The sequence below is a fragment of the Mesoplodon densirostris genome, chromosome 1 (assembly GCF_025265405.1).
Source record: "Mesoplodon densirostris isolate mMesDen1 chromosome 1, mMesDen1 primary haplotype, whole genome shotgun sequence".
In the NCBI taxonomy this organism is placed as follows: Eukaryota; Metazoa; Chordata; class Mammalia; order Artiodactyla; family Ziphiidae; genus Mesoplodon; species Mesoplodon densirostris.
The window spans coordinates 71,102,469-71,127,485 of record NC_082661.1 but is presented as its reverse complement, the minus strand read 5'-3'; the positions used below and the strand labels follow the sequence as shown (position 1 = coordinate 71,127,485).

The 25,017-nt window shown below is 41.0% G+C and overlaps 1 protein-coding gene across 3 annotated transcripts; it reads left to right on the top strand.

Moving 5' to 3' along the window:
- Nucleotides 1-1,838: 1,838 nt before the first annotated feature.
- On the top strand, nt 1,839-24,906 carry BDH2 (3-hydroxybutyrate dehydrogenase 2). 3 transcript variants are annotated; one of them, XM_060088144.1, is made up of 11 exons: nt 1,839-1,916; nt 4,970-5,087; nt 5,471-5,562; nt 6,559-6,664; nt 8,238-8,334; nt 10,047-10,155; nt 15,552-15,612; nt 17,236-17,349; nt 21,526-21,584; nt 22,176-22,268; nt 24,559-24,906. In XM_060088144.1, exons 3-11 carry the CDS (start codon nt 5,491-5,493, stop codon nt 24,610-24,612), a joined length of 765 nt encoding a protein of 254 aa, XP_059944127.1. In that variant the 5' UTR covers nt 1,839-1,916; nt 4,970-5,087; nt 5,471-5,490; the 3' UTR covers nt 24,613-24,906. The 3 variants fall into 3 exon arrangements, with proteins under 3 accessions (XP_059944127.1, XP_059944148.1, XP_059944044.1); XM_060088165.1 differs by lacking the exon at nt 4,970-5,087 and having other exon boundaries at nt 1,865-1,916; XM_060088061.1 differs by lacking the exons at nt 1,839-1,916; nt 4,970-5,087 and having other exon boundaries at nt 5,461-5,562; nt 6,586-6,664.
- Nucleotides 24,907-25,017: the final 111 nt, after the last annotated feature.

The window sequence follows — 25,017 nt, the reverse complement described above, 5'->3', positions numbered from 1 at the left end:
CGCTTCAGTGTGGCTGTCCTCAGCTTTGCTCTCACCCAGGGTACTGCAATTTCTTAATGGGCTTCTGAATTTCTCACAAAAGTATTTCGGTCCATATATGGTTGTTAAGTCGGTGTCTGTCGGGGAAAGAGAGCTGGCACTCTGTTTCTCCATCAATGCTGGAATGTTGCTAACCTCTAATGATCTGAGTTTCAATATTGTGATGAGTGTCTGTGAAGGAATGGTAGTGAAAATCAGCAATGGAAACTTGCAAGAAGGTTAAAAAGCAGTAATATGGTCAGACAATACTAAAATGATCTGAGAAGCAAAATTAGGACCAGAGAAGACAAACTATATTTACTGTTCATAAGAAACATGTTCTTGAGCCTGGCAGAATTATGACTGAGAGCCTACCATTCATATTCAGTGAATATTAAAAGACCATCTACTATGAACTCATTGGTCTAGGCACCAAAAGGTACTTTGGGTTTTTTTTTTTTTAATTTTTAAAGGGTAATATTTGCTATCCATTATAACTGAATTTGTAATAATCATTAAGTGCAAATGTAACATTGTACTGATCGTTTTACATGCCGAGTCCTTCCTTACAACATCCCTGAGGTAAGTGCTATGACTATTTTAAAGATGAGAAAACTGAGATTTATAGTTAAGTGACTTAGCTAGTGAGGGGAAGATGTGGGACTTACCTTTATCCTTCTGACTTCACAGTCTTTTTTCTGAGCCACTGTGACTATTATAAATACACGTAGCAAAAAAGTGATCGAAAGAAGTTTATTTTTCTCACATAACAAATCCAGAGGAGTTAGTCTAGGGCTGTTGTCTTGAGGCTGTCTTCAAGGAACCAGGTCCCTTCTCTCACCCTGCTGTCTTTATGCGTCTGGCCTCACACCAAGTCACAACATGGCTGCCATGTCCCTACACATCATAGATGCATTCCAGGAGAAAAGAAGGGAAGGAGCAAAAGTCAAAAGCCTTTCAGAGAGGCATCATCTTTTTATCCAAGAAGGAAGCCCTCAGAAATTGCAGCCTATGTTTCATTGGCCAGCTCTAGTAGCAAAGAAGGCTAGGAATTTGATACTTGTTTTCCAGCCTTTACAAAGTAAAAGGCAGGGGAAGTCAGTTGGGTGGGTGTTGAGTGAGCCCTACTTAAATAGCACATGCACAAAATAGCCTAAACAGTCTCGGCTCAGTTACACACCTGATGAAGTGATGAGATACTAAGCCTCTAGAGAGGGCTCACAGGATCTAGTCCATTCTTTTTAATCTGATATTTCTGTTCTCTTCAGCCAAACCTGATTTTTTGCTCTTACCCAACAATGCACTTTGAAGTTCCCCAGACTCAACCCCCTCAGTGTACTCAGGATGCCTGCATTCTGCCACTAAGTATATATTAGTGTTAGAATAGACTGCCTGTGCCAAAATAACTGTACCTATACCTTAAAAAGCACAAGAGAATTTTTATTTCCCTCCCTCTGAACTATCTAGGTCAGGGTCCAGGAAGGAAGGCTCCAGTATCTTCAATGAGCTGCATTCCTTCTATTTTGTTGCTAACTTCCACATGCAATTCCTGGCTCGTTCAATCTTTGAGTGCTCCCAGAGCAGCACATAGTAGGTGCTAATAAAAGAGAAGGACTTCGGTTAAATTAGTGAAGGAAATGATTTCAACATTCTAAGTAAGATGCTTTTCTACCTTTCACCTTCTACGTAATTGGAGTTAACAGTTCTACCTCAGCTCCACTAGATGGCAGCACATTACATATAAAGTATGTGGATGTGCGAATCATTTTCTAAAAACTGGAGGAACCTGAACTACAAATCCCAACATGCATTAGGCACCTGACCTGCTTTTGCACAAAGGTCTTAAGTTTGTTGCCCGCGCAGTGATCTGGAGGACGCCATCAACTTGCTGCTGTAAAGTAAGATTTCCCAATATATTTTATTTTTTTATTTTTTAAAATAGATTTCTTTATTAATTTATTTATTTTTGGCAGCGTTGGGTCTTCGTTGCTGCCCGCGGGCTTTCTTTAGTTGCTTCGCTGTGGTGCGCGGGCTTCTCATTGCGGTGGCCTCTCTTGTTGCGGAGCACGGGCTCTAGGCGCGCGGGCTTCAATAGCGGTGGCGTGTGGGCTCAGTAGTTGTGGCTCGTGGGCTCTGGAGCTCAAGCTAAGTAGTTGTGGCACACGGGCTTAGTTGCTCCGCGGCATGTAGGATCTTCCTGGACCAAGGCTCGAACCTATGTTCTCTGCATTGGCAGGCGGATTCTTAACCACTGCGCCACCAGGGAAGCCCTCCCGGTACATTTTAAATGAAACTTTGGCCAGGGAAAAGGAGAGGTTTTCTTTTCAGATGTTAGTTTTGCACATTACCTTTTTTCAGGATTAAGCTTAGCGGTTAGTTCAGGATAAGGATTGGTTTTTAACAAGTTTGAAACTCCAGTAGGTTTTTCAAAATAGCCAAAGGAGAGGATTTTACAGTGTCAAAGTCGACATTGTTTTCCTGGCTCATGAAGAAAGAGTTCCTGAAAATGCTCTGTGTCTCTGCTAATCAAAAATTAACACTTTGAGGGAATTCCCTGGTGGTCCAGTGGTTAGGACTTGGTGCTTTCACTCCTGGGGCCCGGGTTCAATCCCTGGTGGGGGAAATAAGAGCACATAAGGCCTACGGCGCGGCAAAAAAAAAAAAAAAAATTAACACTTTGATTCCAATATTTAGAGTAAGAAATCCATCATGTCTGGTTTTCACGTTGGATTTATTGAAAGTTGCCTCATTTCACCATTTCAGCCCATGTTTGCACTCATTTTTCCAAACAAATCCGTTTTAATATAATCGTGCAGTTATGTCTAGTAGTAAGGCTTTGGTTCGAAAATCTGGTCCCAGAAAATAGGGAGGACAGCTCGGGGGAGGTTTTCATAGTGAGCAAAACAGCTGCCCTGTGCTTCAGCAGTTGTTTAGTAAGTGCTTCTGTGGGTGTCAAAGCCTCCTAGGGAAACATTTGCAATGTGCCTTCACAGTGCCATGGGCCAGAAGTCACTAATGCCAATAGTATAAAATAGCAGCTTTTTAAAACATCATGCTCAAGATTGGGGGAGGGTAAAGATTATTGGAGTTTCGACTCTTAACCATGTTTTAAGTAAAAACGTATCACTCATGTAAGAAGAAAAAAAAAGCTGAAAATTCATTGCATCAGAGTAGGTCAGGCATTGTGAAAGCCCAGCTCTCCGTCAGAGACCATCAGTGAAGTCGTAAGCTAGTCCCTGGAGTCAGCTCTTATAAAAACGCGCTGTTAGTCTAGCCCTCCGAGAAGCTGACTCCGATAGTTCAACACGCACGGGATTTATTAGGGGAAATGCTGGTGCGAGAGAAAATGAGTAGGGAACTAGGTAAGGCTGGGAGAGCCAGCAGACCACGACGGAAGTCTGCCTGCAAGGGAGGGAGCGAGGGACTCTGGGCTGGGCGGTGTGGGTGCATCCTTCACGGCGCGGGAGGGTCCGCAAGGCCGGCGGGAGGAGCTCGATGTGTCCCAGAAGTGGCCCTGCTTTAGCGTTCGTGCCGCACTCAGGCACCTGCTGGGAAAGGCCAGGGGGAGGTGGCCTCTGCACAAACTCACCGATGGGTTTCAGAGCACAGCGCCGGCCTCGTGGTCAGTTACCGGGCACCTGTACGCAGAGCCGCAGGCCCCTGGCGCCGCGTGGGGATTCAGAACCACAAGGTCTTCTCTTGGACCCGTAATCAGGAGGCCTGGGTTTGAATTCATAGCCGTGAAACACTGGGCAAGCCATGTAATCTCTTTGAAGTCTGTGCACTGGTGACCAGGCCCTATGTCAACTCTTAAACACTTCCCTCATCCACCCCAGCTCTCCATCCCTGCTGTTTCTCCACTGTCTCTGTACCACTGCCGACACCTCCGAAGGAAACCCCCTGCCTGCTCACTCCCTCCCCAGGTCTGTTCTCCACTGTGAGCTTTCTAGAATACACATCTGATCATGTCATGCTCTTAAAAGCCTCATTGCCCATTGCCCACAGGAGTAACTAGCCCTCAGAAAGGAGAGCTTGCACAAAGGGTGGAGGCTTGAAATCCCGGTGAGTGCACATTGGGTACAGCAGAAAGCCAAGTCTGGCTGAAGAGAGCAGAGATAAGTTCAAAAAGCAATGACTGGATCATGTGAGCCCTCCAGGCAAGACTAGCTAGCTACCTGTACTCTTTATCAGGCAGGTAATTGAGCAGACTGATTGTGGGCGTTATTTTGTGCATGTGCTGTTTCAGTTAGTTCACTGAACATCCACCCAGCTCACGCCGTCACCCCCACCTTTTTACTTTGTAAAGCCTGGAAAACAAACTCAGATTCTTAGCCTCCACTGCTAGAGCTGGCCAGTAAAACACAGGCTGGAATTTCTGAGGAAGGCTTACTCGTTGAATAGAAAGGTGAGGCCTCTGAAAGACTTTAGGCTTTTGCTCCTTTCCTTCTTTCTGCCTGGAATGCAGATACGATGTCTTGGGAGAAAGCAGCCATTTTGTGGTTGGTGTGTGGTCAGAGGCACACACTAAGAACAGCAGGGTAAGAGAAGGGACTTGGTTCCTTGCAGACACCCTCATTTAATCATCATTTGACTCTTCACTACCCCCAACCTCATCACTAGCCATTACTCTCACCCTGAGATCTACAATCCAAGCACTGACCAAATATCTTCTGCACATCACATTTCCCCTACGTCGGAATTTCTCAGTCCTCCCTTTTAAAAATTACTGATTGCGTCTGTTAAAGTGTTACTGCTGAATGCTTAAACTTTAAAACAGGATCAGCAGCGTTGTGGGGTAGAATGTTCACATAGCAAAAGAGTCAGGAGACCTGAGTTTGGTTCTGGCTCTGCCTTTGACCAGTTCTATGACCTTGAGCAGGTCAAATCAGTTCCCTCATCTGTAAAATGGGGGTATTGGACATGATCTGATTTTCCAACTCTTTTTTTTCAGTGATTCTCTGAGGCCAACTGTGAAATCTTCCCAAGGGACATGGAAAAAACACAGATGATTAATAGTGCAGACCCCAAGAAAAGTTTACAAGAGAGGAAGCAAGAAGCAGCCCCAAGTAGTAAGGACCCACCCAGTGCCATAGCAGTGTGTGCAGGGAGGGCCAGCGGGGAGGGTGGGTGGTAGTGAGGGGATGCTGCTGTATCAGCATCAGAGGCTGACTTCTCCGGGTACTGCAAAAACCTGAAGATGGGTTAAAGTCCGATGTCTGTCTGTCACCAGTTATCACTTCAGTGGTTTTTGCTAAATGTTTTTCATATGCAAAGCTAGGTATTTAGAGTAATCATTCTTGGAGAATGATGGGAATATTCTCAAGTTGTAGGAGTATTTGTACAGAGGTGCTGTCGTCAGGTCCTTAAAGGACTGCATTGAACCGTTCCTTCTAGACATTACTGCACAAGGCCATGTGCTACAGTGTAAGCCATTAAATACACATGTCTTTAGATTAAACCACAGGTTCCATTATGGGTCGACTTGATGGGAAGGTCATCGTCCTGACAGCAGCTGCTCAGGGGATTGGCCGGGCAGCTACCTTAGTAAGTTATTATCTTTTATTGTTTGCTTACTAACTTTTGAGGTATTGAATTATGTGGATGGGTTCCATGGGTATTTAATTCTGCTCTTTTTTCTTTTTTTTTTCTTTAGTGCTTCTGTTGTCTTAAGTTACAAAAAGAAAAGTGGCTACTCCTAACTCCAGGCAGATAAAGGAATGAATACCTCACATGCTTATTATGTGACATCACTGATAACCTTTGACCTGAGAAACTTCTCTCCCTGCCTCAGTTCCTCTGCACCATAATAAATTTACTGCAGGGGGCTTCCCTGGTGGCTCAGTGGTTGAGAGTCCGCCTGCCGATGCAGGGGACACGGGTTCGTGCCCCGGTCCGGGAAGATCCCACATGCCACGGAGTGAGCCTGCGCGTCCGGAGCCTGTGCTCCGCAATGGGAGAGGCCACAACAGTGAGAGGCCCGTGTACCACAAAAAAAAAAAAAAAAAATTTACTGCAGGGACCCTACAGAAATGCATGGCTTTCTGAAATTATGTCAGTTCAGATATAGGACTCCATAGTTATGAGACTATCAAGTTACCTTTGCCTTCTAATTTATATCAACTTCTCACACATGAAACCCCCCACCAGAGCTAATAATGCACTGTTATTAGGAGGAAAAGTGTTGATATAACCCATTTTTCTCTTACTATTTGGAGTTTACTCACCTGCTCAGAAATAGAATGCATGCTATCAAATCAAAAAATAATAGTATTTTGAGAGGTGTTTAATAACAGAATCCTATTTTTTAAAAAAAAAAAAAACGTTTTATTTGGTATTAAAGGGACAAAGTCAGCTGACAAGCACAATGTATGTCACGTTGTTCTAATAATGATAAAAATAGTAACAATGGGAAGAATGAGGTGAGACTAGATAGTTTGAAATTCCACCCATTTTATAGGGAAAACAACAGTGAAAATAAGAAAAAAGAGAAAGGCTAAATGACTTTCAGTTCATGAGAGCAGTTTAACCATGTAAACAAAGGATGTATTTGTGCATTGTGTCTACCAGGCTTTTGCAAGAGAAGGCGCCAAAGTCATAGCCACAGATATCAATGAGTCCAAACTTCAGGAACTGGAAAAGTACCCAGGTAAGCAACTCCGCAGCTTGAATCTGGGATTCAGTCTACAAGGGATTATAAAGCATTAGTACTTACTTGTTGAAAGGAAATTCCTTAGCTGTTCCGCTCCAATGGCCTTCTTTTTAGAGCCTGATTCTCTGATACCAAATTTGTATTCTGTGAACCTAGAGACAAAAATCTGTACACTTAAATGTAAACAAAGTATTTAAGCTGTATACTTAAAATTTTTAATTTATCCAACATGTCGAAGGATTCAGTAGCTAATTACAAAATCATATGTGAACATTTAACAGTCATTATGTTAACTTTTGATGACAACTGTGCCCCCCTCATCTGAGGGCAGTGCTGTCCAAGAGAAACATGATGTGAGCCATATGCATAATTTTAAATTATCTAGTAAAATTTACATTTAAACTTGACCTTTAAAATGTTAAAAGAAACAGGCGAAAATTAAGTTGAAGAATATTGGTTTCAATATCATGACCAGAAACCCTAAGAGATTACCCAGATTATTTAGGTGTATATTACCCCTTACAGCACCACACTGAACCTAACTCCAACACCAGAAGACTTCAGTTTGAGTTACTCTGAAAGAAAGCAGAACAGAGAATTTACCTGGAAGTCGACTATTCCAGCAAAATAGAACAGGTTCCATGATCAAATACAAATCAGTTCACTGACCTAGTTAACTGCATTAGACTTACACTGAATTATAATTCCTATAAGTCAAAGTCAAACTGTTGGAATAGAAAAGCACAGAAGAAAAGAAGTCTTTCTGAAACTCAATTTCAGTCTTGTCTTTCTTTGTTTATAACCTTTTCTTTCTATATCCAAAAGAGAATAATAAATTATATATATATATATATATATATATATATATTTTTAAAGCATAAAAATAATGATTGCTGCTTTCATTAGAGAATGTTCAGGGGTTTTCTGTAGGTAGCACATTATGTATCTCTCAGACCCCATGCCGGATCTCTCATGTCTGGCTTTCAAGTATTTCATCCCCTCTTCTGGCCTTTCATTTCTTCTACTTGTAATTTTGTCCAGAAGTAAGTGATGGCACCCTTGGCCAACAGAGTCATTTCTAAAAAATAATAGAATTAACGTAAAGGTAAAGTGCGCAAGTAGAAACAATCCCTTATCCACCGCCCCTGCCTTTCCCCTCCAACAGACAGAATTCAGCACTACTGTAGCACTGACTCAACCTCTGGGGGAAAGAATGGGCTAAAATGAGCCAACTCTCAGCTATTACTGCTGGCTTACTGAGAAGCATCTGCTGTAGATCATTCATACTTCACTGTGAAGTCTTTACTCAGAAAAGACCTGTATCATTCGTTTCAGAGAATAGAGAGAGAGAGAGGGAGAAAGAGACGTGTTACTGGGTGGTCAAAGTGGGTAGGACTTCAAGATTTTTACTGAGAGTCTTCAGACTGTGAAGACCCTATGCATGATCAGCAATCCTACAAAGCCCAACTGGACAGATATTGCCATCTTCACACTTCGAAACAGCTAAATCTTCAAGGCTAACCATTCTTTATGAGTATAGGCAAATAGTGTCCTTTGTTTTATTTTTCAGGTATTCAGACTCGGGTCCTTGATGTCACAAAGAAGAAACAAATTGATCAGTTCGCCAATGACATTGAGAGACTTGATGTTCTCTTTAATGTTGCTGGGTAATTCATAACTTTTTAATTTCACTCTCCTTACAGAAAGCTTTCTGCAACTTTCACTAAAAGAATTTTGATAATACGGCAAAATTATTCACTGTGAACCATAATATATTCCTTGGGGAATATGGCTAGATTTTGGACAGAATTTTTATTACAAGTAAGACAGCCATAGACATTGACATGGGCTTGGGTCCTAAAGGCAGTTAAGGTCACGCAAGGCAACCAGTACTAACGCTGTTGCTCTCCTCAGGGCTGGTAACAGGCTCATGCCAATGGACTTGTTGCTGATGCTCTACCAGGACTTATAAAATAAGAAGAAAAACTGTTTTCCAGTAGAGTGCCTTTAAAAGGAAGTATATATACACCAGAAGCCAAGTACTCAGTTTATTGAAATGAAGATGTTGCCAATTCTTTGGCATATTCTAGTAAGTCTTTTATACCTCCCAAGCTCAGTGTTTCTTACTGGGACAATCAATCCCAGCAAAAGTAGGTTCATGTTGTACCTTTATACACGGCACAAAGAGAATGGCTTAATTAAACTTATTAGGGTGGTACCAAGCTTGCTGAACCCTGCATGAATGATGAAAAGCTGGACCTGGAGCAGCTACATGTAGATACAGCGAGGACTGGTACCCACTGTCCCTTCTCAGGCATGACAGTAGATGTGAGGAACCAGGAAATCAGTAGATACCTCCGATATCCCACTTTTCTTGTGTCGTGTTACATTTGTACTGCTGCATTGGTAGAAAAATTCTAGAGCCTTCTAATATATTTCTGTGGTTCTTCCCAATCATGGTTCAGAGTAAAAAAAAAAAAAAGTCTCAGTTTATCCATAGTTTATCATATGTTACAATGTTTGGAAATTAAAGTAACGATTGTGCTGATCTAGTTTATAAATAACCTGCTCATTCCTCATATGAGAATATACCCAGAGCCATGAAAAAAATAACTAGCAAAATTAGTTTTTGAGCATCTGTTAAATTTTCAGCAATGTAAGGGATACAGAAATAGAGGATGTGGTTCTTGCTGTCATTCAGTTGAACTAGAAATACAGTGGTGCATAGGGTCACAACCGACAATATTTCATAATTAATTACGTAATTTTGGTCTAGGGGACAGTGAAATCAGTTAGGACTCCAGTGTTTAGAAAGCTTCCTTGAGGAAGTGTGACTTCAAAAAGAGTGAAGTTTATTTTAAAGGTTTTGTCTTGTTCTACGTTGTTTACTCAGTATGTTAGAACTGTACAGTAGGGGTGTTACTTTGCTACCCTGAGATATTGAGACACTTGTTTTCCTTGCAGATTTTTTTTTTTCCTTGCAGTTTTGATTTCCCTTGAGAATGTTAAATCTCTGCCACCTGAGGGCACTCTTGCTCTTGAAATAGGAGTTAAGACAAGCGCCCTGTTCTCATTTGTTTGTTTTTAAGGGCAGTGATGTTTCCTGCGCAGTAGGTATAGAGTTTCTTATGTTTGGTGGCTTCTAACTCCTGCCTTCTTTTAAAAGAAGGATTTTGTCTTCAAATAAATTTTTTTAGCTTATGTTGTTGGGATACTTCCTCACCTAATGTACTAAGTGATACTGTGTTTGAATTGTTCATCTTGCTAAGGGAAAGGACAATGGTCTAAGGCCATAAATGACAATAAAAAGGATCAGGAAATTGAATAGAAGTTTTTTTAAATGATCATCTTTTTCCCCACGGTTTAATCACACTTCCAGTTTCGTCCATCATGGAACCATCCTGGACTGTGGGGAGAAAGACTGGGACTTCTCAATGAATCTCAACATCCGCAGCATGTACCTGATGATCAAGGCATTTCTTCCTAAAGTAAGGTGACCACCACCGCTAGGATAAGTACCACTGGATAAGTAGGTCTCCATACTGGACATCCAGAGAGCATCTCTACTCAGAAGAGTGATAATAGCTAACATACTGACTAACCTGTATTGAACATTTATATCAAAGCATTTAATAGAAATTAACTCACTTAACTTTCCACTTCATTCATTCAAGGAATATTAAGCACCATATGCCAGGCTGCTTTCCAGGTGCAGAAGGAACCTCAGAGAACTAAACAAATCCTTTCTATAAGGGAGGTCCTATTGTGAGGGGCGAGATACGATCATGTGTAATCAAATAAACTCTAATGTGTGTGGTGGTTATAAGTACAGTGAACTTAAAAGAAGCTAGGTTAGGGAATTCCCTGGCAGTCCAGTGGTTAGGACTTAGCACTTTCACTGCGGTGGCCCAGGTTCAATCCCTGGTTGGGAAACTAAGATCTCACAAGCCGCGCAGCATGGCCAAAAAAAAAAAAAAGAAGCTAGGCTATCAGTGAGGTCTAGCGGGAGGGCCTCATTAATAAGGTGAAATTTTCATAGAGGTCCCGATGAAGTGAGCAAGCTGACCGTTCAGGTATCTGGGAAGAGGGTTCCAGGGATTGGAACAGCAAGGGGGCATGTGGGACCAAAGCAGTCCGATGAAGTAGGTACTATCACAGCCACTGTGCAGAAGGGTGAAACTGGGAGGTTAGATAACTCGCCCAAGGTCATATAACTAGCAAGTGGCTAGAGCCAGGATTTGAACCCTTGAAGTTGGGCCCCTTCTAGAATGTCAGCATCTAGGCCCCCCATCTCAAGGTGGATGTACCCCATTGCTTTTCTGTACCCCGAGTATTCTCCTTGCACTCCTGCTTTTAGCTGAGCCACAGAGGTACCAGAGAGGTGAGAGACAGCGTGTGCTAAGGAGACAGTATTCCTCCTGAGTCTGCTACCCTTGAATTTGCCAGCCTTCACACAACTCCTGACTGTTTTTCATCTTATTTTACAAACAAGCATTAAGTGCCTTTTGATGGAAAGCACCACACTAGGTTCTCTGGGGCGGGGGGTGGGGGCGGGTATAAATATGAAAAACATTGACTTCAAATGAGCTTATAAGCCAGTTGCAGCAGACAACACAGGCTCAGACAATGAACGAAGTTGACTTTGTACAGGACCAGCTCAGGTCAAGGTTGTAAGTTGAACCCTAGTGAAATGCAGAAGAGCCATGCTTCTCTTCCATTCCAGCTGGATTAGATGACTGCCCAACCCAGGGCAGGAGAAGAGTTTTCTGATGGCAAGGCAGGGCAGATACTTTGCTCTGGACATTCAGCCTAATGCCAAGAAGGATACAGATGAATGCTAAAAGGAAAATTAGAGAAATTGACTTAGTAACTAAAAAAAACTAAATTTTTTTTAATCTACTTGTTTAGCCCCTAGAAGGAATCTTTGGGTTGGCTCATGGAATGTTGAACTAGCACATTTTTTTAAAATATAAATTGCCTTTTTTTTGCTTATTTGCAGTTCATGAGAATCTGTTATTTGGAACTTCAATGTATTTTTTGAAGACTAATCCTTAGCATAGGATATGAGGAAAAGCAGAGGCTGTGGTAAAAGAGGAAAGCTCGGTCAAGTGAATAAGACTTACACATATATGAGACTCATTTGCAGTACTGAATGCTCGACAAGTATCAGGAAAGGACATAGGTGTGAGATACAGTGGAGCTGAAATTTCAACTTGTTAAGTGTTAACTTGTAAAATATCAAACGTTAACTTGCAAATCAGTGAGTTTGTCTGTGATTTAAAGCATCTTAAAAATAATCCATATGAGCCAATGAAACTCATCTGTAAGAAATCCTAAGAGTTATTAATGACTGGGATGGGGAGTCAGAATGAGTTGGTGCCACTTGTTAAAGTGACCCTAACCGACCTCACCTGGGATTTTGGAATCTGGCATTGGAAGACCTTAGAAACAGCCTGAGCTCTGCCTCTAAGTTCGCCACAGGACCTGGGAGATAGCACCTGTGCTCTCTCGGTGTCTATTTCTTCTATTTAAAATGAGGGTGATAGATTACACAGTCCTTTCCGGCCCTAGTTATGTTCATTAACCATGACGCACATATACCAGCTAGAACTTTCCAGGGGAAGCTAGGATTTAGAGTCTAGGCAGATTTGAAAGGTCAGATGGTCAAAACATAGGAACACTTGTAGGAAATCTTTGTTCATGGATAAGCATACAGAAAACCATTCCAAGACTGGAAGAGCAGTCAGAAGGCAGAGAAGAAATTAAAAATACTGTGAAAAGAGGTCAGTGTAGAATCCAAGGTCCACCAGAAGAGAGGATCCATTACAACAAGGGATGGGGGAGGTCTTGGATATTTGGGTGTTCTCCTTCTTTGCTGTATCTTAGAAGAGTCTCTCGCACATAGAGCTGCTTAGCAAACATTTGCTGGATGAAGAAATGAATCTAGGTTGTCAGTCCAGGTGGAGGTCAGGCATGGAATCACTGAAGACCCAAGAAGCCAAGGTCTGCCAAGTTTAGGAGCTGGGCTGTGGTCAGTGGGGGCAGAAGAGCTGTGTCACAGTAACTAGATGCAGCTAGAGGGAATCTTCAGAGCTCTTTGTGGCATCCGCCTCAGCTTCTGGGAGATCAATCCTAGACAGCATTACTACATCCAGGCACCTCACTTTATTGTTGTACCTGCCAGAGAGGGCTGTTGCATGCAGAGCCAAGAAGAGCATTGACACCATGACAACAGGTGCCGAGCTGGTGTTGAGAAGGCAGCACAGGAGGACGCAAGGACTGTGGGCTCTAGAATCAGCAGCTAGACCTGGGCTGAATGGACAGTCCAAGAGTTAGGGGGCGGCACTAGCATCTCCCAGGTGACTGTTTTCTAAAGTTCTGCCTGAGGATTTTATTGCATTTCAGAAGATCGGAGACTGAACTTATTTAATAGCCCATCTTTATATGTTAAATTGGGCTACATGTATTCCATATGTATTAAAAATGGATTGTATATATTATCAATTATACCTCAGTGAAACTGGGAAAATAAATTAATTTAAATGGGTTATGTTACTTGCTAAACTGGATAAGAAAGAATAATTTTAAGGCTTAGTTCTTAACACTGTTATATTTTACTAATTTTCCTGGTCTTTTTTTATGAGGACCCCATTTCATTATGATCCTCTTTATTATATAGACAAACAAGTTGGGTTCAATATTTTCTTTCCCTGCCATCTTCTGGATTTCACTGGGTCACCTACGCTTCTCCTTTTATCCTTTTAATCCATTCAACATAATACCTTAGGGTAGTTTTAGACTTTCTGCTCTTAGGTACGATTAGTAGCTAAGTATCAAAACAGAAAGTAAGAATACTATAAGGCAAAATAGAATCTTGGCAAACTCATCCCTGGATCATCCAGTTATTCACCTTCTCCATTCCTACACCTCCTTGAAAGCTGCTGGATAAACTCATCCCAGCAGAAGTGACTTTTTTCTTTGACCCTTTACACTGCCTACGGAGACTCCTCCCTCTTAGAAGCTCTTTACTTGACTTTCATGACAGCATATCCTGGTTCTCCTTCCTCTTCTCCATCTCCCCCAGCACTTATTTTAACTCTTCACCACCTCCTCCTTGTTCTTTATGGTCGTCCCGGCAGCCTCTGATTTCAGTAAGTTAGTGCCCACGAGGCAGGAATTCTCTCCAACTCTTGCTTCTTCCCCCCAAACATTGATGGGTGGATACCCATGCCCTTGCATATACCTATATCGTCTTGAAAACATACATACATCTTTTAATTAAATATAAGTTCATCTGAAAACATTTTTTAATTCATAGCAGCTTTTTTCAGTGATATATTTGTTTAGGTCTGGGGCAGAGCTCAGCAATCTGCACTTGAACCTAGCACCTCAAGAGATTTTGATTCACTGAAACGTATTGACTGGCTGCTGTGTACCCTGTCTAGGAGGACAGAACAGCCACAGACCCTCCTCTTAAGACTTTCACACTTTCCGTGTGGGATTCTGAAGGACGTCTTCTTAGGAAACACTGCCCTAGATGGGGAGCAGCCCTCACTGCATGTAACCATATACCAAGTCCTGCTCAGGCACCTCAGCTGTCTCCACCTCTGTTACCCACAGACATTTCTGCTCTCTGCTTTCATTACTCCTTTCCTAAATCCCTGCATCAGCTTCCACTGCTCTCCTCTACAAGATGCCAGAGTAATCTTTGTAATCCTCAAATCTGAACATGCCACTCCCCCTCTGCATTAAACCCCTCATCGTCTCCACCGCATTGCCTTCAGGGTAAAGCCAAAATTCCTAAGTTTAGCCCCACTGGCCTCTGCAGCTTTATTCCTCCCACATTCTGTCTTCCAGCCAGACCCATCCCTTCTTCCCACTTCTGTGGGAAGAAAATACGCTTCTCTTTTATTTTTCTGATTAACGCTCTAGCTTTCAAAAAAGCAGCCCTCGGGGCCTCCCTGGTGGCGCAGTGGTTAAGAGTCCGCCTGCCGATGCAGGGGATACGGGTTCGTGCCCCGGTCTGGGAGGATCCCATATGCCGCGGAGCGGCTGGGCCCGTGAGCCATGGCCGCTGGGCCTGCGCATCCGGAGCCTGTGCTCCGCAACGGGAGAGGCCACAACAGTGAGAGGCCCGCATACCGAAAAAAAAAAAAAAAAAAAAAAGCAGCCCTCCTGTGAGTGCCCTGCAGCCTGGTCCCTTCTTTCCACGCCTGCCCCCTCACCAATGACAGTCTTTCCTCTTGCTGGATGCAGGTTATATCAGCCACTTCAATAAGACTGGCAGCTCTATAGGCAGGCAGGAACTGAGTCATTTCTCTTTGAATCTCCTCGACCTACCACTGTACCTGACCACAGTTGGTATTCAACTATATGTTGAATATGTGATGAATGGAGAAAGAGTTTTCCATCAGGAACATACAGTAACATTAACATTCATTAGCCTTTCATTTAGCTCAGAGTTCCTTCTTGGTCTTGCTGATGCTTTTGTGCCACAGGAAGGCAGTAAACCCCTGGGAAATGTTCCTGCCAATGTGTACACAAGCCGTCAATTCCCAGCAATGATTGGGTGAGACCATTAAGACTGCTTAACAGGGAATTCCCTGGTGTTCCAGTGGTTGGGACTCCGTGATTTTACTGCCAAGGGCCCGGGTTCAATCCCTGGTCAAGGAACTAAGATCTCACAAGCTGTGTAGCATGGCCAAAAAAAGAAAAAAGAAAAGAAAATCCATTAAAAAAAAAAAAAAGACTGCTTAACAGTGCTTAATGTTAATAGCTAATAAGATGGTCCTGCAAACCATAAGTAAATGCGCATCTTTTAAAGAGGTAGTATTTTTAGCCTGCAGAATAGCATCTTTTTTTGGTCTTTGTTTTGTTTTGGCAGATGCTTGCTCAGAAATCTGGCAACATTATCAACATGTCCTCTGTGGCATCGAGCATCAAAGGTAGGTGTGTCTTCCTCTGGGTATCATGACACATGTCCTCACACACCTTCAAGAGCTAAGGGTTTGGGGAGCAAGCATAGCAGAGATCATAAAACCCACACATAACTTCAAAACTGCTTTTTTTAAAATTGCTCTAAAGTTTCTTAAGTACCAGTCCTTTTGCCTTAGATGTGAACCGGTCATAAAGTTAAATATAAGTTGGTTTGCTTTGCTCTACCTTTTATTCCTTCTAATGGATATGGAAATGAAGATCAAACTGGGAGAAGGAAACATTTATACATTTAATTAATCAAAAAAGATGTATTAAACACCCACTAGATGTCCCTGACCCCAAAGAATTCACAGTCTAAAAGGGGGAGAGAGTCAAGCAAATGCACATCTTCTACAGTGTGATAAGATTATAACAGAGCATTGTACAAAGTGCTGTTAAAATAGCAGGGACATAACTCTGCCTGTGGATTGGGGGAGTGCTTCACAAAGACATTTGATCCAGCCCTAAATGAGAAGTCAAGTTGAAGGGCCAGATTGCAGTGCAAAAGTGGAGATGATGTCCTCTTGAATCTTTAAAAGTTTCTTTTTTTTTTTTAATTTTAGAACATTCTGTAATCTTCACCTACTTTTCATAAGGTGTTATCTGTTATGTTTATTTGATCTTGTGCTTCTCCTGGTTAAGACTTCCTTTTTTCCTTTTTTTTTTTTTTTTTTTTTTTCGGGGCCCTGCCTCATGGCTAGCAGGATCTTAGTTCCCTGACCAGGAATTGGACCCCAGAGCCCCAGCAGTGAAAGCGCCAAGTTATAACCACTGGACCACCAGGGAATTCCCAAGACCTCTGTTTTAAATGACTTGTTTTCCCACTCTAATTCATTCCTGGGATCAGTTTCATGTTTGAACATTAAACCTTGCATTACTAGAATAAAGCTACTTTGATTGTGACAAAAAAAATTTTTTTTAAAGTGGAGATGATGGACAATGTCACAGTCTGGCACAGATGGATTTCGAGTTGAAAATGAAGTAGTTACTGCTGAGATAACATTCCTTCTCTTAGCAAGGATGTACACAGTAAGCCTGCACAGGAGAGGAATGCAAAGAAATGCCTAAGCCTCTGGGTTTGTTTGGGTTGTGTTTTGTTTTGCTTTGCTTTACCCTAAATTTCTTTGTTCTACCAACTGATGATGAAAAACTAAAGCCACTGCTGTCACTTAGGTGCAGCATCTCAACACTGAAGTCTCAACTGAATTGTGCCAATAATGATATTATTTTCCCAGATTCAGAAACTAGCTCTATTAAAGGAGAAAATCTGATATTGATTTTTATAAAGGGTGCAGGGACTTCCCTGGTGGCCCAATGGTTAAGACTTCGCCTTCCAGTGCAGGGGGTATGGGTTCGATCCCTGGTCGGGGAGCTCAGATCCCACATACCTCGAGACCAAACAACCAAAACACAAAACAGAAGCAATATTGTAACAAATTCAATGAAGACTTCTTAAAATGGTCCACATCAAAAAAAAAAAAAAAAATCTTAAAAATTGTGGAGTGTGAGGAAGCATGACAATGGTCTCCTGCTTCCTAAAGTTGACTGTGTTTTTTTATTCCTTCAACGGTTGAACTTCCCTTCATTCTCAGGAGTTGTGAACAGGTGTGTGTACAGCACAACTAAGGCGGCTGTGATTGGTCTCACAAAGTCTGTTGCTGCAGACTTCATCCAGCAGGGTATCCGGTGCAACTGTGTTTGTCCAGGTGAGTTGGGCACTGTGGGACTATGAACTTGTCCTTTCTGACCTCCCGGCTGCCACTGTGAAAAATATCTATGTAAGCTTGTTTACCACATGTTGTATTGTCATTGGGCAAAAGCTCCAAAGAAAAAAGAGTCCAGGCTTATTAAGATAACAGTCCAATGGTAAGTTGGGAGAGAGATCCTAAGTCATTAGGAATAACCCACAGATGTGTTAAAAGACAAAATTCAACCAAGTAATTTGAAGACCTAATTGGCTTTATTCAACGATTCATGAATCAAGTGGCATCCCATCGAGCAACTGGAAGGATGCTTCAGGGAGCCATATACAAAAATGGAAGGTTTTCATAGAAAGAAGGGTGGGGCAAGGAGGTCATTGGCAAAAGAAAAGAAAAGGTTATTCTGGGCTGGGACTTCTTTTTTAAGGAGGAGGGTATGGCACAGGTTTTATACTACAGGTTGCCTCTTCTTCCTCTAGGGGGATAGAGAGGGCCCACGGGGGGCCCAATTACCTCATTGGTGCTAACAAGAAAATTCCAGACTGGTTGACTAAGATTACATTTCTGGTAAAGGTTGAAACTGCAATTAGGTTAGGCATTAAATGTAGGTTTTGTATCATGGGCTTTAGCACAAGTGATGCCATTTTGATTTACCAGATGCAAAAGGTTTAAATGCTACTTGTGTGGATGGGGACAATTCCAAACCCTGTGGTTGAGAGACATAACTGGCCAGGGCTTGGTGTTTTGGAAGCAAGCCCAGGATGGCCTCGTCAGGGGAAAGTTGAAACGTAGACCATGCTCACAGAACAGCAGGAAGAAAGAGGAACCTCCCAGACACAGGGAGCCACTGAGTCATGTCCGTCACCTGGGGTGGCCCATAAACAAAAAGGAGGGATTCATACCTTCCTTTATGCTGTAAAGAGGGGGTCAGCAAACTATGGCCTGCAGGCCAGATCCGGCCTACCACCTGTTTTGTAAACACAGTTTTATCGGAGTACATCCACACCCAGTTTGCTTTTATATTGGTTAAGTTTGCTTTCATGCTACAGTCAGAGTTGAGTAGTTATAACAGACCAAATGGTTCTCAAACCTAAAAATATTTCCTGTCTGGCTTTTGACCAAAAAGTATGCTGGCCCCTCATATAAAGGAAAGGAGAAAAGCAGAACTTATTATGAGTAGAAAGGACATTTATGTTTACACTGTACTGTAGTCGATTAAGTGTACAATAGCATTGTGTCTAGAAAAACAATGTACATACCTTAATTCAAAAACATTTTAGGGCTTCCCTGGTGGCGCAGTGGTTGAGAGTCCGCCTGCCGATGCAGGGGACACGGGTTCGTTCCCCGGTCCGGGAGGATCCCACATGCCGCAGAGCGGCTGGGCCCGTGAGCCATGGCCGCTGAGCCTGCGCGTCCGGAGCCTGTGCTCCGCAACGGGAGAGGCCACAACAGTGAGAGGCCCACATACCGCAAAAAAAAAAAAAAAAAACATTGCTAAAAAATGCTCACCATCATTTGAGCCTTCAGTGGGTCATAATCCTTTTGCAGTAGTACCATCAAAGATCACTGATCACAGATCCCCATAACAAATATAATAATAATGAAAAAGTTTGAAATATTGCAAGAATTACCAAATGTGACACAAAGACATGAAGTGAGCAAATAAATGCTGTTGGAAAAATGGTGCCTGTAGACTTGCTCAAAGAAGCATTACACAACCCTGAAATTTGTAAAAAAAATGTAGTAGCTGTGAAGCTCAGCAAGGCAAAGTAGAGTAACATGAGGTCTGCCTAAGAAGAATTATCAATTTCCTCTCTGAAAAGAAATTCAATACTGCATGTCCAGAATCAAGGTTTCTCTTAGTAGTTCACAACTGGTATTGTGGGTTTGGGGAGGAGAAGCAATTCACAGTTACCTGTGGGACCTTTCAAAACCTGAAGGGCATGCCAGCATTCGGAGAAGGGCTTGATGGGGAACACTGTGTGTAGTTTGGAAAGTGCCACTGGAAATTCTGATGTAATTCATCACGGTCACCCCTCAGGTTGAAAACCACTGACTTATGAAAGGGGGAAACTACTAAATAACCTTCAAGGGACAGAATTTCCATGATTGAGGTGTTCTGTTTAATTTTTCTTGGACTAGAACGGTAAACGTAGGTAACACCAAGAAAGAGGAGGTTACAGGAGAGAGAGTTTCACTGGGTTTTAACATACACGTTGGTGATACTTGAGTCTAGCTATTCTTGGTGCCATTTTCCCAGTGGAATAAATGGCAAAATGATTTGGAAATGTGGTTGTTTTGAAGCTGGACTTCTCAGAAGATTGGAAAATATATTCTCCCACTGTCTGGAACAAGGAACTAGCTGTGACTCACTGAGCCAGTCACAAAGAAAATGTGACAAGGAATGAGTGTGTCTGGGTTGGTGCTGATGATATAGTCACAACACTTCAACGCCAGACTGGTGTGGACAGTGGCATGGTGTGTCAGTCTGTGCCAGGGACACAGCAGAGTCAGGTGACAGTGGAATTAAGTGCGAGGCATAGGCTTGCTACAGAGTTCATGTAATAGTCGTTAATACCAGCCATATGTAAGAGTCGGTGAGCATTTGCCTCAGCAGGAGGAAGCTGTTAAAGATTTAAGGATTTTGAGGAGGGCGTTAAGTGAATGCTTAAGGTGCCTTGAGCACACTGTTGGTAGAATTGTGGACTTTAAGGAGGCTATTGATGAGGCAAGTGAGGAAAATATCACCAGAAATTGGATACAAAGAGATTTTTGCTTTATGGTTTAAGACATTTCATCAACACTATTGCCTGTGGTAACTGTGGAGGGTAGAAAATGTTCCTGATGAACCAGGTGATGTAGCCAAGGCAACTCCCACCCAGCCTATTGAAAGTGCTGCCTGCTTACAGTGAAATGTGAGAGCACAGAGACAAGCTAAGGAAAAGGCTGTTAAACAAAAAGGAGCCAGTATTTGCAGATTTCAAAGATTCCCAGTCTCTCCAGAGAAATGGCAAATGATAATAAAATTAAGAAATGGTTTCCGAGGCGGGGAGGATAATAAATTGGGAGATTGGGACTGACATATACACATTACTGTATATAAAATAGATAACTAATAAGGACCTACTGTATAGCACAGGGAACTCTACTCAATACTCTGTAATGGCCTATATGGGAAAAGAATCTAAAAAAGAGTAGATATATGTATATGTATAAAGACTTACTTTGCTGTACACCTGAAACTAACACAACATTGTAAATCAACTATACCCCCATAAAAATTTTTTTTAAAAAAAGAAAGAAATGATTTCCAAGCAAACATCAAATCTATGGCACACCCAGGAGCATGGTCTAAGGATGGAGCTGAGAGTATGACTGTAAAGTCACTTGCTATGACCTTAGAAAGATCGTGTGGTCTCCGGGAGTATGGTCAGCAGAAGAAAGCCCTCTGAAGAGAATTTGCAGATCACAGAAGTTAACAGAAATGTATGGGAACTTACTCTGTAAGGAATGTGAACTAAGTGGGATTTTAAAAATTTTAGTGTCATTATTATTTTTCTTGTTTTTAAGTAAAATAAAGTTATATTTTTTCGATGAGAAATCTGAAACAATGGTTAAAACAGGAATTTAAAACCAATGAAAATAGGCAAGATAATGAGGAAAATTAAGAGCCACCTAAGTTATCGAGGACTATCATGGGTGTGGAGTTGTCCCTGAGAATCCCCCCAGAGTGAACCTGACAGCAGAGAATGTTTTTGAGATCATTAGGTAGTCTGGGTCCTTATACTGATATAGTCCTTGTATGATTTTATCTATAATACATCTCAGGGTTGTTGCAAGGATTAACTGAGATAATACCTATAACAGTGCTTAAAATCCATAAAGTATCATATCAATGTGATGTGACTAAAGTATGTCCTGGGAATGCTGGGTGTCATTTTTTGCCTAATATACTTCACAAAGAAGTATAGTCTGTGTTTTTGAAAATCATAGAAATTTATTAAAGAATTTATAAGCCTATTAAATAAAAAGCAGGCAGGTAGAGGTGAAATTGTCACTCCAAGTCATGGAGAAGGCTTTCACTGATGGTTGTATCATATGGAAAGGAAGTTTAAAATTTAATCATTAATTTCTTTTTCAGTCTAAGTAAGTAACCAAGCTGAATGCCCTCCTTTGATTTAGGAACGGTTGATACCCCATCTCTGCAGGAAAGAATACAAGCCAGACCAAATCCTGAAGAGGTATATCTGCTATTTTAAATGTGTTTAAATCCTCTGGTTTAAAAAAAAAAAATGCCCCTTCCTTACCTAGAGTAGACAAATCCATAGAGACAGAAAGTAGAAAGGTGGTTGCCAGGGGCTGGGGGAGAGGGAGTGGGGAGTTATTATTTAATGGGTATAGAGTTTCAGTTTTTCAAGATGAAAAGAATTGTGGAGATTTGTTGCACGATAATATGAATGGACTTAACACTACTGAACTGTACACTTCAAATTGGTTAAGATGGTAAATTTTATATTATGTGCATTTTACCACATCTTCAAAAAATATGAAAATGCCCTCTTCTTTAATATTATCTTCTGATCTGTCACAGTCTCTGTAGGTTTTAGTATAAAACAAATAATTTGAGTAGATTGGGAGTCACCATAGTCCTGTTTGGTCCACAATTAATGATATTAATGATATTCTCCTGTATCTTGTATCATGTATAATTAATCAAGGCAACAAGCCAGTGGTACCTTTGTAGAGTCCTCTTGCCTTTGACCTTCTGAAGGTGTTGCAGGTGAGTTACTTCAGCTCACATCACTGATGTCCAGTATGGTTTCTGGTTCCAGGCACTGAGTGATTTCCTAAAGAGACAGAAAACAGGAAGATTTGCAACTGCAGAAGAAATAGCCCTGCTCTGCGTGTACCTGGCCTCTGATGAAGTAAGCACTGTTCTTCCCAGGGGTTCATTATCCTCAATCACATTTGGCCACAATTTGCTCATCAAAATAGTATGATTTAGGGAGTGATGGCATGTAGGTGCTAAGATGCTGCTTTTACAAGATAGGAATAAGTTCTGATTTAAGTTGCTCATAGAAAGGCCACTTTGATCTGAGCCACCACCAATTCTTCCTCATTCAACGTTACATGTCACTGAATCTGATAGCAAATGAAGTGGTGGAGGATTGAAAAAAATTAAATTGCTCAATTTTATAATTACTTTCAAAAATTACAATTTGGGAAACCATTTGTAAATTTGATTTGTAAATCAAACCAGTGAACCTCCAAAATTATGAGAGCTTCTGGTGAAATGGGGAGAGGGTTAACCAGATTTGCATCTGACACAGGAGACACAGAATTAGCATCTGGTGTTTTCAGTTTTACTGGTGACTTGTTTAGAGCAATACCAGTACCTCTTTTTTTTCCCTATGAATTTTTACCTATTTATCATCACGTACGGAAATTCCTAATTCTGTCTCTTTCCACTTTGCACCTATTTAGTAATCAGTTTTTTCCTTAATGGCTACTGTATATTTTTTAATGGCAAACAGCTGTGAAAGCAGAAACTCTTTCATAAGAGATATTTCTTATAAGGTATAAAGCACAAGGACATCCCCTCTGTTTTATGTCTGTGAATAGTACACGACCAGGGAGCTAACTGGAAGAGAGAAGAGAGAAGGAAAGGGGAGTAGGCGGGAGTGAGGAGATGTGTTACTGATCAATTAGCCCCTCTTCAGTGTAACTTGGTGCACACCAGGTGGTGGTGAATGTGACAGATAGAGAGGTTGAAATGTTTTAGTGACAGAGCAGTTACTACTTCTCAGAGCTATTAACAACAGTTGTTCATAGCTGAGGAAATGACTAAGCAGATTATGAATGACTGAGTACATTAACCTTTCTGATTTCTTTGAATCTGTATCTTCACAAGAGCTCATTTGATTTGTGGGTACTGCTGATAAGCTAAATTGCCCTGGTTTAGCCAGAGCTTAGGTTACCAAATATTTGGGAATGTTCTGGCTTGAAATGTGCAACAAAAGTCCAACATATGGACTCTTCTGGAAAGATCCAGAAGAGTCCATATGTAAAACAGAAAGCTTGCCTTTTAAAAAACACTTGGAGAAATTGGGGTTGTTTCTTGGTAGAGTGTCTAATAACCCCCTAGTTTATCTACTTTATATGATCAGTCTTCATATATTGAATTTTATTCTTTTTAATTTTTATTGGAGTATAGTTGATTTACAATGTTGTGTTAGTTTCAGGTGTACAGCAAAGTGAATCAGTTATACGTATACATATATCCACTCTTTTTTAGATTCTTTTCCCATATAGGCCATTACAGAGTATTGAGTAGAGTTCCCTGTGCTATACAATATATATTGAACTTTAAAACACTCTGTACTCCTGTTATGATGTCTTTCCTTCCAGCCTCTTCCATTGGCTCAGGCTTTAGGTGAATTTAAAACTAAGAACACAAATTTGAGTCTATTATCCATGTTTAAGTTAAAACATTTTTAAACCTCTACTACAAGAATCACTTCAGCTTTAATTCTTTGGAAAATGAAAAATTCTATGGGGAAAAAATTCAGTAATTTTTAAACTCCTTTAGTTTTGTACAGATTTGGATGTCTGAAACTAGTATAGAATTTTTTTTGGTTAATAGATTATAATAATTATTACTCATATAAATTTTAAAAAGACATTTAGTGTGCTTCAGTTCCTAGAATTACCCATGTATATTTAATCAATATATCAATCATCTTTTTAAAAAATCAATCATCTTTTTAAAAAAATTCTGTTTGGTAATTGACATTACTACTTTGTTACTTACACACTTGATTATGTTCAAAGGTTTATTAGTGGCATAAAACTCAGCTAGTTAGAATAATTCTGAGTTTCAAAATGAAAATGTACTGTTTTAGCCTATACTTTATCCTAATTCGGATAATGGCTCTATATCACAAAATTTCTTAATTTTCTGATTCTGAGTCCAGACACTCTTAGAATGATGTGACATGTGCTCAGACACCAGCCAGAGGCCAGTCAGATCCAGATCACAAGAACACTCAGCAGTTTTAAATCATCTGAAATTTAATTCAGATTTTCCTAATTTCTATTTGTTAAAAGTGTGGTTTCCTGGTACTATGAGGATAAACTGTTTAGCTATCTCAGTCTGGAAAACTGAAGAAACACAACCTGGTTAATTGTTCTATCTCCTTGTGTTTATCACTGCAGTCTGCCTATGTAACAGGTAATCCTATTATCATCGATGGAGGCTGGAGCTTGTGATTTCAGGATCTTCTTGCTGGGAAGGCAGGCCGTTTCTGTCTACAGTGAACCTGCTTATGAAGAAAACTCACCCATCCTCTCTTTCCTACTATTGGCATATTAATGAAAACAAGACCTTTTTGATGATGTCATTGTTCACAAGAGTCTGATTCTTTAAATATATTCATCTCTTTCTAATCTCTTCTGAAATCATTGTAGATAGGTGAGATAATGAACTCACTGCAAAAAGAACATTTTAAGAATAAACCTCAGTTTCTAAGTATATAAAATTAAAATGTGAATATGAAGAAAAAAGGAAGTTTTTTTTTTTAAGAAAAAAGCTATTCGTTTCTGTTTTACTTCTGTTTTTCAGTATTCAAATATTTTTGTACGATTCTGCATTGGTCTGTATGTGGGTACTAATTT

What these genes read in the sequence shown, in the direction of transcription:
- BDH2 (XM_060088144.1), top strand. Translation starts at nt 5,491, where the DNA reads ATGGGTCGACTTGATGGGAAGGTCATCGTCCTGACAGCAGCTGCTCAG. An exon ending in TTGGCCGGGCAGCTACCTTA is followed by an intron (nt 5,563 to 6,558) that starts GTAAGTTATTAT and finishes ATGTAAACAAAG; the next exon opens with GATGTATTTGTGCATTGTGT. An exon ending in GGAACTGGAAAAGTACCCAG is followed by an intron (nt 6,665 to 8,237) that starts GTAAGCAACTCC and finishes TTTATTTTTCAG; the next exon opens with GTATTCAGACTCGGGTCCTT.